This window comes from Phyllopteryx taeniolatus, chromosome 5 (assembly GCF_024500385.1).
Source record: "Phyllopteryx taeniolatus isolate TA_2022b chromosome 5, UOR_Ptae_1.2, whole genome shotgun sequence".
In the NCBI taxonomy this organism is placed as follows: Eukaryota; Metazoa; Chordata; class Actinopteri; order Syngnathiformes; family Syngnathidae; genus Phyllopteryx; species Phyllopteryx taeniolatus.
Genome location: NC_084506.1, coordinates 9,170,737 through 9,183,103, shown reverse-complemented (window position 1 = coordinate 9,183,103; position 12,367 = coordinate 9,170,737). Strand labels below are relative to the sequence as shown.

Sequence of the window (12,367 nt, the reverse complement as noted above, 5' to 3'; positions counted from 1 at the left end):
GTTAGCAACAGTTGGATCCTTGAAGGGGGGATTTCTTTTTTTCATTATTTCCAATGGGAAATTTGAGGTCAGCAAGGATCTCGTTATTATCTTATGAATCGGTTATTACCACACAGGCTCTGACACATAAGGATAAATATACTGTAACGCCCCGAGTTATTTTCAACACTAACTATTTCAAGTTAATGAGAAACAATCTGTGTTTTGTATGCTGTGAATCATAATAAACAAAACGGGGACTTCGTGCCCCAACATGACAAGCAAGCACCTCTCACCTAGCATGTCACACCCGTTGCCCCCGGCTGCAAAACTCCCTCACTACGAGGCAAAAAAGAAACAATCAAAACAAGCTTTTTTCTTTTTGTGTCACGATTAGTCGCCTCCTCTGTATTCGCACCTGGCACGTTATCATGTTTCTGCTGTGTGTCTCGGGGGGCTTCAGTTTAGTCTACGCAGAAAGAGTGAGAACCGGAAAGTGCTGATGTTAACCCGAGGCTGCCACAACACACACCCCCACACACACACACTTCCTGGATCCGTGTTACACACTCAGAAGAAACAGTTGTGCTTTCCCACAAGCGGCGACATGTTCTGTTTTTGACGACTGCTGCTACTCAGCAGCCACGCAACACGGCTTGTGCGCCTCGTTTCTATTTACGCCAAATGATGTCAGCTTGGTGCAATACAGCACTTTTGGAAATCTTCAAAACGATGATGATTAATGATTAGAACGCTCTCGATCGGGGACGTCCACATTTGTTTCCACTGACGGCCACATGCCGAAAAATGAAAGGAACAGGGTGGCCCACTCCGCCTTGTGTTTATAAAACACCATAAACCCAATTCAATATGCAAAACCAATAATAACACATTTAATATAGGAGGTAAGAATATTAGTGTCATATCTTTTTTAACCAAAAATTGTGTCATACCTTGTAATATTCAATTTAAGACATTTTTCATTATATTCTGATATAAGATTCTAATTTATTCACAATTGACTTATTTATACAAGTTAAAAAAATTAATCTGTGACAAATTTTCATTACCCCGACCCCCAAACAAAATATAAATAAAAAGTGGTATCTTTAACATCCAACTTTTGTTACATTTGTATTTTTAATTTTAAAAAATATAGTGTGGCATCTTTAAACATTTTCCCTTTTTCCTCATAAACGTTAGATGTCGGTTGTATTATGAGAATATGCGGTTAGCCACAAACGGCCCCTAACTTTGGACGCGACCGCTCTGTCTGGATTGCGTCGGCTGTCAGCATCCTTGAGAATGGCGCAAAATACCAAAAATGTGGCTGGGAATATGAATAATGTCATATAATAATGTATATTTCCCCATTCTTATCTCCTAACACAATTTAAGGATTTCTTTCTTGTGTCATTTTCAGAAAGAAAAGGCCCATCTAAAAGTCCTTTTTGAACTGAAACTTTAGATATGACTAATTTTGCCCTTAACTGTAAATAATATGTCATGCATTGTTGGTTTGTTACATTTGAGCTGCTCCCTTTGGCGCACCCACTGCAGTTGTGTTGGCAAAGCGAAAAAAATGAAATGGAAGGAACACAAAAGGAGCCGCTTTCCGAGATAATCTCGATCTTGCAAGCACAAGAAGTAACAGCACAAAGTTGTGCATGTCCTTCAGTGTCTTTTGTTTACTCTGTCATTCTCGTTCTTGTCATGATTCCTTGCTCATTTGTGCTGTGTTTTTCTGCTACGATCAGCAAAATGGAGGCGCCAACTTTTTAGGTAGGCTACGTGCCAGAACATCATAGCTCTATTATTCATTGATTTGCTTTTTTTAACCCCATTTTTTTTAAAATGAAAATAAAAGGGTTGCTATTTATTAGCTGCAACAACGTTTGCTTCCATTCCTCCTCTGCCTGTCGAGTCTTGCCGTTGTAATATTTATGTCTTGTCATTCAAGACTCCAATTTGTCTGACTTTGTTCTATATTTAAAGTTGACTTTATTTCCCCTGTTGCTCCTTTGACAAACACACATACGTTCGACGGAATCCGACTGAGTCGGCAAGCAAAGTGTTCCAATGGAGTACGCTGCAGCGCACGCTGAGTCATGCCTTCACCACAGTTTTCCTCCGAAACAACACCGAAAGCCCCTAAAACGAAATCGGAGAGGGAGGATCACCAGGTGAGTGATGCCACTTCCTGAGTGAAAAAAAAAACAACGACAACACGATTATAGGATTAGAGAGGGCCACATGAGATTCCTTGAGGGGGTCGGGGTCGGGGTCGCTTGGAGTCGAGTACTGGACAAACACAAGACGTGATGACACTCGTCTTCTTACCGGCCTTTTCTTTTTGAAAGGAAACGCCAGAAGACGGCAAACATGAGTCATGTGATGAAGTCAAGTTGTAGAGGGAAGGACCACGTGAAGATAATAACACAGCAAGAGGAGAATGGCGTCATGTTGACTCACAATTCTTACTTTGGATGTGGATCATTCTTTGCGTCTCGTGAACGAGTGAAGCATCAGTGGCCTTCCCGTCTTGTGTGACCTTTCGGACCCGTTTTTTTCCCGACTAGCGTGCAGTCTGGAAGGAAAGTGCCGCTGACTCGTTCAGCTGTGGCTTTTCGTGGCTTGACAACCACCGACACAAAAACAGTATCAGAACAATAATGAGAAAACGTTACAAAGGGGACACCTTGCTTTATGAATCTATTGCGCATGATCAGGAAAATGCTTTTGTTTAACGTTTAGGGGTGCAAGTGCTTTTGGACCCGCACCTGCACCTTTATGTCGCTAGAAAAGGTAGCCAATTATTAGAAGTACGTTGTACATTAGTGTAGATTTGAGAAACTATGAATAGTTTCCTACTACGCCGCTATTCTGGACAGTCATAAGGCTGGTTCAACCTTAGTAAGTAAACTGTCGCCATTGTTGAACATGTGCAAAGTGCAGTTTTAAGAGGCTCAACTATCATGTAAGTGCAAAAAGAAGTTGAGCTTTTTAATAAAAGCACTTTAAAAAAACAACAACTGTGTATTTTCACAAGTGTGGGATCCTGTGCCCTATTGTGACCCGAGCCATATTATACTACTATTAAGCAACCAGGACTGAGCACAACTTTCTCAGCCACGCTACCCGGTGGCGGTCGCTGTTGTGGGCGAGATGGGCAGTCGCCCAGGGTGGCGTTCTGCGGGGGGGCGATCGAGCAGAGGTGCGCAATTGACGGTCGGCGCACATGGCACATACACTTCGAACCTCTGTTTTGAAAACAAACCAAACCAAAATCTCCGCCAGCACCAAGCCCCCACCCCGTTGACAATCGGCCAAAGGGGGCGCAATCGATGGCTGTCGCATCGGGCACCGTTCGATCTTTGATGCTAACCCTACGCCACAATACAATTTGGACAGTTTGGACTTGAGTTCAAGTTACCAAATATGCCCCCCCCCAACCCCCTCCCCCATGCTGTAATTTGATGCTTCTTTCTTGGCCAGTGTAAATGTATGATGTTTGATCCACAATCGGTTTCACAGCCACTGCTAGAGAGGGCGCATGTTTGGCCTAATCTCCACAGTAGTAGGATGAGGGTTAGTAACTAATTAACATGTTGGGTGTGTGCGTGGTTTGGTCCACCTTTAGAACTTCCTCTGGCCTCTGAGCCTCCAGCTTTCCGCCCACACACACACAGCCTTGAATCAGCCCACTGGCAACTGCTGATGCATTCCCCGACCAAAGTGACGTCATGTGGGAAGGGCCCAGGCCGGGGCCGGCCTATAAAAAGTGCTCCTCCACGTTGTGGTTCATTCACAAATAGCCGCCGTGGATTACTCCGACCCGACAAGAGGCTCCTTCCTCGGGCTGCTCTGACCCAAGTCAACCCAGGCAAATTCCGTCAAAGCATTTTGCAGAGAATGAAAATGTCTGCGGCTGAGATCTCCCAGGTGCTCAAAGAGGGTGAGCTGGAGAAGAGGAGCGACAACCTGCTCCAGTTCTGGAAGAGAAAGACCTGCGTCCTGACCCCCGACAGCCTCAACATGTACGCCGACACGCACAAGCGCTCCCGGGGCAAAGAGCTCAAGTTGCAGTGCATCAAGAAGGTGGACTGCGTGGAGCGCACCGGCAAGTTCGTCTACTTCACCATCGTCACCACTGACGACAAGGAGATCGACTTCCGCTGCCCGGGCGAGGACAACTGCTGGAATGCCGTCATCACCATGGCCCTCATCGACTACCAGAACCGCAAGGCCATCCGGGACTTTAAGACGCGCCAGGACAACGAGAGCGCGTCGCCGGGCCAGCAGGAGCGTCGCATGGCGAGGGCACCCTGAGACCCCCACCCCAAGCCTCACGCTCTGTATGGTGAGTCTGCATCCTCGGAATCATAGCTTTCCAAACAAAATGACAAAGTCTTTCACACTGACAACTGCCAAGGAACAAAATACAAATATCGCGAAATTCAAACAAAGTAACAAAGACGAGAAAAAGTAGATTAACTGCAATAGAAAAAAGGGAAAGTCTTAAGAGATTTAAAGTGACTTTGTTGGGGGGCTCCTTGTGTAAAGTTACGTATTTCAAACGCTCTTCTCCTTGTCCCCCCCCCAGCGTGTGTGCGTGTGGACCACACAAGAAATAATCATTCAAGGACCAACCAGAAGGGAACGATGACGGCATCCGGTCCAGAGATGAAGGATTGTGGACTGAGCTGTCACGACGACTCTGACAAATCCAGCAGACATTTTCCAAACTCCGCTCTCATGGATTGACAAGTGAAGTTTGCTCTCGTTGGAGAGAAGAAAAAAAAGAAGATGATGTTTGTTAATTTATTGGTTTCCAGGATATGGTGTCTACTGGTAAACTGCACTTGTATTGTTTAAATTATTTGCTTGTTTCAAAGCATGATACGTTGATGTATTTATTTCAATAAATATATGTGCATCTTTTTGACAAAATCTGAAGCTTTTCATTACTTCTGCAAAAGAGGTTATGTTTGTTAGAATTACTCATTTTAAAAAAACAACAACAACAAAAACTACTGATTTCCACAAACCCTTCAGGAGTGGTGAGGAATTTTGGTACAGATCTCGTTAAAGGTGCAAAATTATTAATTTCTCAATAAGTGATTTTGATTTTAAAAAAAAAATAAAAAAAACACCATCAGTGACTTGGCCTGTTGTTTTTTTTTTTTTTTTTTAACTTTTACTCTACATCTGAAAAATGCTAACTGTGAAAATAGGCTTGTTACTTTTTTCAGCCATTGCACATGATGACGTTATGTACGTTTTTTTTCACCCGTTGTGCCAAGTTGTCAAAACGGGTAATGTGTATCAATGATAGTTACAAAAATAATAATAATAATAATTGCCATTTTTACTTTTGTACTAAAGTACATTTCAGACTTTGTACCTTTCTTCGTGGAGGAGTTGAAAACGTACATCTACTTTTACCCGAGTATCTTTTTACACAAGTATCTGTGCACTTACTTTTGACGACACCTCTAAACCATTAAGCGGTGGCTTTTGTTAACATTGCGAATGAAGTCTCTTAATGGCAAAACTGGGTGGGGGAGGTGGGTACTGTAATTATTAAAACTATCTATCTGTCGCAGATGACGCCTTATTAGGCTGCAACAGAGGTCCGCTTTCCACACTGAGTGGCATTCTTTCGGGTTTTCCCCCTGCCCGTCGTGTGAAGCTCTGCACATATCTGACGACTTAAGAGGCAGTGACGGTGTGCGCTTCACTCTGGGAACGTTCTCGGCAACCACATTTCTCAGTAAATGCCAGACATGCTGAGTCAAAGGAGAAGGGCGGACCGGAAAGTCCCTTTCCTTTCCGGAGTCAGGTGGAATGTGGCTCCTTATTGTCAGCGGGAGCCTTTCAAGAGAACTGATAAGAGCAGGGTTGAGCCTTTCTCAACACACCTTAACTACTACTTCGAAGGTGTGGGGTATGGGTGATTTGGCACCTTTATGGTGTTTCACAATGTGCCTTACACGATCTGAAATGTGTCGGGTGATTTTTTTTCCCGGAAGTGTTGAATGATGCATTCCTTCCGTTTGTCTGAACGTCATAAGATAGTAAGCGAGTGAAATGTCAGCGCATTTGTTTTTTTTCTAGGAAGCCCAACCTAAATGAATGAATGCTGCCCAGTCATGAAAACAACACAAACAAATTAAACAGAATTTAAAAAAAAAAAAAAAAAAAAAAAGAAGACAATAGAATGAATGAATGAAGCCCTTGAGAATCAATCCGTGGTCCATTAATCATATTGACAGTGATATTGGTATGTCGATTAGCAGTATTTTTTGTATTAATACTCCTAAATTTGTTCTATAATATAAAAGCAGGTGTAAAGGTTTTCCCATTGTTGGCTGCCCCTTTGGAAGCACATTCTATATATAAGCAGATGAGAGTGAAACGTACACCAGCAAACCCGTCAGCAGTGGATTGACAACTACACGTGAATATTATTACTCATTTTTAGAACATGATGTAGTATGTTGTAATAATATCATGTTCCTGAAAAGAGCGAGACCGAGAAAAGAACGTGGTGTAAAGGCATGTTGCGAGCACACATGTGCCGAGGTCAGAGGTGAAGGAAAGGCTAAAGCAGTCGGGAAGTGCGCGTCGGGGTCGCGGTCCTTTATCCGGCTTTTGAAGTGGGATCACGCCACGATGAAGGCGGATGGGCCTCCCCTCTAAAAATACGGACTCACAAGTTGGCACCACTTTAATCTCATGCACAGAAAGCAGCGGTGCCGAAGCCAAAGGGCCCGCGAGGTCGCGTGGGCTGAAGGGTTTGTGAGCTGCTGCTCATTTTTCGTGCTACTCACGGGGAACATTGCTGACTCAGCAGCAGGTCAGGAGTTGGACATCAGGCGGACATTGTAATGTGTGTCCTGAACCCTGGACACACACAATGTGTCTTTGCTCTAAGTGGTAACTATTCAAACATCCTCTCATGGAGCACCATCCCCATTTCCTACTTGCAGCGTCACAGTGAATGCTTTGTTTCATACTGAGGGAAAAGATCAGGGCGCTAAGACATGCAGGACACTTTTGATTCATCCCTCCATTTTCTGTCCCGCTTCTCCTCACGTGGGTCGCGGGCGTGCCGCAGCCTATCCCAGCTATCTTCGGGCGAGACGCGGGATACACCCTGACCTGACTTTTCATTCAATTAAGTTTCAATATTCACACAGACACTACTAGGGCTGTCACGATGGAATCTTTTTATAATCGATTATGATCGATCGCCCACTCCCCCCTGAAAAGAAGAAAAAAAAAAAAAAAAGAAAATCCAATTTTGATGTATTTATTTTTAAATGTATTTTAACATGCCTTTTATTGTTATTTATGAGGGCTGGACTTCTATCCTTAACATGCATATGCTGGTGCCGAGTGTGTGGTATAAACTCTGTACAGAATTTCAGACAACAAAATCAGCCTATGCTAAACAGTTAGCATTCGCAATTAGCATGAACGCGCTACCAATTACCATTTTAGGTAAATTAAAAAAACAACCCGCTAACTACCAATCAGCTCACTCATATATCATGTTATATGTACATTACACATCCCATAGTGTCTTAAAATTACTTACAGACATTATAGGCAATGCTTTTCACTGGTACGGCAGTGCTTCCATCTGCAACAAAAGTCCGTGCGGTAAACATGGACAGTGGCCAAATGGTTCCGGGCGGCGCAAATATGCTTTCATTAATACTTTTGATTGCCTCGAGGCAGAAATGTTTGCATCGACCAATTTTTGGGGTCGACTTAGCTGATGCTTGAATTTCCAAACACAGCTTTTTTCAACTTTTTTTTTATACCTTATATTGCTATCCTTATATGTCATTGCACTCTCACATGAACACAACAGCTCAAGCACCCAAAAATGATGGTGAAGATTTGCTAATTCATGAGGGTGTCATCGGGAAAAATAGACGATAGAAACATGGCAGGCAAGCCTCATGAACACAAGCAATCTTATGCATGATAATGTGACACAGACCTGTGATCGAAACGCCTGGGGACTTTTTACATTTTTGAAAGTACTGTCAAATTATATCAATGTACAGTATATCATTTTCACGGGAAGCGCATTAATTAGAAGACTGCACTGGTTGCCACGTTTGAAGAGCGCGTTGCTGCTCGGGCGGACACGACGCCCAGCTTTTTTTGTACCATTTTCCTGTCATTTTCCCAAGATCATGTTTTACGATAGCCGGATGACGCGACAGCTCCGACGGGGGTGTCACTCTGCTTACAGGAAGCCAACAAACAGACGGTCTTCCTGTAAGAAGATGAAGGTGATGCCGGCAGGATCAAACATCGGCGGCGTCATGTGTAAATATAAACACTCTCAAACCCAAACGTCACAGACCACCAAGATGTGACGTAAAAGCCCAAGAGGATTGCGCAGTACCACCGATCTTCCAGAGCCGTTTGTTTGTGAAGTCATCTCCTCCGAGAAGAGATGTTCACCAGCTTGTTTTACTGGAAACGACCTTCTTTGGTATTTTACTGTGATACATCACTCAGGTGACCACATACCTGAGCCTCTACGTCAGTCAGACACACACCCTGAAGTTGCGGCTCGGGCAATATGAGGGCAACGGCTTGATCAAGCGACGCATAATTGATTGTTGGCCCAAAAGTCTTTTTTTATTTATAGATATATAATTCATTGGTGTTCGCTTACATGGCTCCTTGCAGATAAAGGTGTCCAAAAAGCCCTGATTCTTTATTGTGCGTTGTCATGACAACAACGTTTGTTTATCTTTTTCATTTTTGCCCAGTGACTCAGGAGGGGGAAAGCGGTCCGCACATCCACTTCTCTGGCCACGTCAGCGAAGTGAAGTCGGTGACATGAAGACACAACAGAGACACGACAGATTACAAAGTACGGCTTCATTGCGGAACAACATCCTCAATAATGACTCCACGTTGTTTGTGAGCATTTTCCCTGACACTGACATTGCTCTTTCTACGACAGTGTTACCAAGGAAACACTGCAAGTAAACACCATCCCCAGAAACAAGCATTTACATGTCAAAGTATGGCAATATTGTCCTAAATATAGTTAGTAAGCCTGTTTTTCCAAAGGGAATCTTGTGAATGTGGCACGTATACACACACACACACACACGTACACATTCAGTATTGGGATAAGGGCAGCCTGCGGGGGGATCATGTTGCTCGGCCTCAGCTGTCCGGAGAAAGGCTGCAGGCCGAGACAGGAGACGCTGTCAAGAATGTCTACAAGGCAGCCAGGAGGTGGACGGCCGAGGACGAGCACATGACGGCGTCGCAAAGATTTACACCAGATAGAGACTTCAGAGGAAGGACTTACAGTAAATCTGACCGCATTTGAAATGGAAGTTAATAGTTCAATATATACTGTACGAAGATACAACGTCAAAAAGTCCACAATATTCTGTGAGTGTTGCTTCAACTCTCACTCATCACAGCATTAGGTAGACCGTGAAAAATCATTATCAGCATCATTCAATCCAAATGATGCAGTGAAACGTTTTGATCGACAAGAGTCTGCTATGTATTCATTTCATGTAAATATATAGCAATTCTTTTTTCCCCGGTATGAAAACTACCTTGAAGAGCAGATTTGAGTTTATTCGATTGGACTGGTGTATCTAATGTTGTGGCAAATTTGACCGGATTTTGATGAACATTAAAAAAGGTGTCCTGCATATTGATCCAATTGCATATTTAATAAAAAAACATTTTTTTTTTTTAAAAACCTACCTTTGACGGCGGGAAATTGGTATTTGCTGCTTGTTCCCGCTTCCTAAAATGACACTTTATTACCATGAAATATAGTCACTTCAATCCTTTGCAAATGTTATATTTGTGTTACTCCTTATGCCAACAATATTTGAAATGAATTTTCTTTTGAAAAATGTCAACAACAAAAAAAAGTTGAAACTCCTACTTGAATCGCATCCCAAGGTTTTCAATCAGTCTTTTGAACCCAACCCATTGAAAAATGTTGAGTATTTCACAAGTTGCATGCTCCACGGGCAAGCAAGTTCATTGCGCACAATTGACGACTCTAAATTATGTGAATGCTTGAGGGTCTTCACGTGTGTGAGTTTTGTTCAGATACAAAAGGGAAAACCAAACAACGCATCTGTCGGCATTGTTTTCAAGCACACGTGACATATCGCAAAAGAGGCGAGGGATTTCCACAGCGACTGAGTGAGGAGAGTGCTGGTGGTTCAGAAGGTTTGCGTTTGCTCACACAGTCAAAAGAGGCTCCAGAGACACATTCTTCTTGCTTGCACCTGCCTGAGTGGGTGTATAAACAAATGACCAAGAGCAGAGCAGCTCCCTCTCTCGATGTCAAATAGGAGAAACTATTCCCAACTTTCTATTGAGTCGTGTCTGCAATATACGGCAGTTTGGACAATCCGATTCATCAAGCGTCGAGCTTCAGGCATGTTGTTGCATCACAAGCCATTGGATGCAAGTCGATCCCATAAGTGAGTAACTTAAGAAATACAGATAGCTATAGAAAGTGAGACCAGGACAGGACAAGTGAGGACAAGGTGACTAAGAGTCATCGAGGTGAAGCTCAAAAACTCCAACGCGGCGCATTGTGTAACCGACCTGAAAGTGAAGGTGAAACTAATGCCTCCAATATAGTGCAATAATGACTCCGATGGTGCACTAAACAGTCAAGTGCAAAGATACTGCACCCTAACAAGGAATCTGTGCAATGCTTTCTTGTAGGAAATGAACTTGGGTGAGCAAACAAGGACTCGTTACCAAACTTTTGTCCAGATACATTCCTACTTGAATTGATTATTTGGTATTTTACAGCAGGACATTTCCAGATTACAGAAAAAAAAGAAACAGTGAGGGGATTTGCATTAGGGGGAAATCATAGTTTGTATTTCATGCAAAGAAGTGATTCGTATTAAATTATACTGTATCAGAGCTGAAACGCTACGCTTCAATCACATCTTTCTTTGAGCAATTATTTCTGGACCGACAGTAACTGTCAAATAAAAGAAAGAAAAACCCAGAATGGTCACTGTAATAACTACCTACAAAGCTTCTGGGAGAATGTCCTTTGAACAGATGAGACAACAGGGCATATCAACTGTATATTCACCGATGCATAAATGAAGCATACCAAGAAAAGAACACTGGCCCTACTGTGAAACATGGAGGAGGCTTGGTTATGTGCTGGGGGTGCTTTGCTCTTTTCTGTCCGGCTACATTTTCAATAGACATCAGAATAATGAAAACAATAAAAAAAAAAATAATCAGAGGGAGTAGTTCAAACTCCCCTGTTGCACATCAAAACTGTTCCAGCACAAACAATCACCCAAGCCTGCTGAACAAATAGTTAGGATTGAATTATTCATTGACATGATTATAAATAGTGTGCATCATAGATCTGTGAGTGTGGTTACATGGAACGGCGAGTATTGCTTATGATGCTCGAAGTCAGGTTTGGCACTATTTGACCCTAATTTGAAGCCCCATCACACTTTGAGAATCCACTTTATAGATCCTATGCACATAGAGGAAGGAAATGCGAAGACGAAGCCTTGAAAAAGGAGGAAATGCTATTTTTCTTTTCATGGCTTAAGGGTCTTTCCCAAGAAGAACAATGGTCCCTTCAGTCCAAATGCAGCCCTCATGACAAGCGGCAACCTTTTTGGCAAATATTCAACTGTTGTTTTGCATGCAACATTAATCCAATCAGACAGCATGGTTCACAACACACTTTATGAGGTGCGCCCGTGAATTTGAACGAGATCCAGTTTGACGGTCTTTTGTCTTTTCAAAGGCAATAATGCCTTGTTTTAGGTCGGACAATGTCAGAGTGGTATCAATGACTGTGATTGTGAGGGTGGAGAACAGCAATGCTACTTCCTGCGTTGCGATGATGTAGACAGACAAAATACTTGAAGTCTAATAAACAAGCAATCATTATATTCATAATCATATATATATATATATCCAGACATTTAACTACTACTGTTTGGGTAACGTTGGCCAAAGTGTCCAATGGGATTGCTACACATGCATTTTCAATTTCTTTTCTCAGGGCCACCAAGTGGGCTTCCTGCGATACGCAACATCCTTTCGGGCCCCCCATAGCCGGCAAGTCTGCAGGTGTTAAATCAGGAGAATGTGCAGGGAACTGAACCGCACCTCTTTGTCCTAACCGGTGTCCTTGCAAATTCTCATCCAGATAAAAATCGCACAGCTCGGTGGCAGTGTGGCATAGCGTGGTATGATGAATTTGACTTTCAGCAAGACGGGTGCACTGCCACACTACCACCGGACATGGGCGCACATCTGGATTGGATTTTTTTCATCTCACTTGTATTAAAGCTCAGTCTTCAGC

General features: G+C 43.0%; 2 protein-coding genes across 6 annotated transcripts in view; one reads left to right on the top strand and one right to left on the bottom strand.

The window, feature by feature from the left end:
- The window catches only part of osbpl5 (oxysterol binding protein-like 5), a 69,545-nt gene that overhangs the window by 5,561 nt on the left and 51,617 nt on the right, over nt 1-12,367 (bottom strand). The gene's annotated exons all lie outside the window — the stretch shown is intronic.
- Nucleotides 3,766-4,929, top strand: phlda2 (pleckstrin homology-like domain, family A, member 2). The gene is made up of 2 exons (XM_061772528.1): nt 3,766-4,339; nt 4,583-4,929. The coding sequence occupies exon 1, from the start codon at nt 3,892-3,894 to the stop codon at nt 4,306-4,308; it is 417 nt and encodes a 138-aa protein (XP_061628512.1). The 5' UTR covers nt 3,766-3,891; the 3' UTR covers nt 4,309-4,339; nt 4,583-4,929.

Coding starts and splice junctions, on each gene's coding strand:
- phlda2 (XM_061772528.1), top strand. CDS start 3,892: ATGAAAATGTCTGCGGCTGAGATCTCCCAGGTGCTCAAAGAGGGTGAG.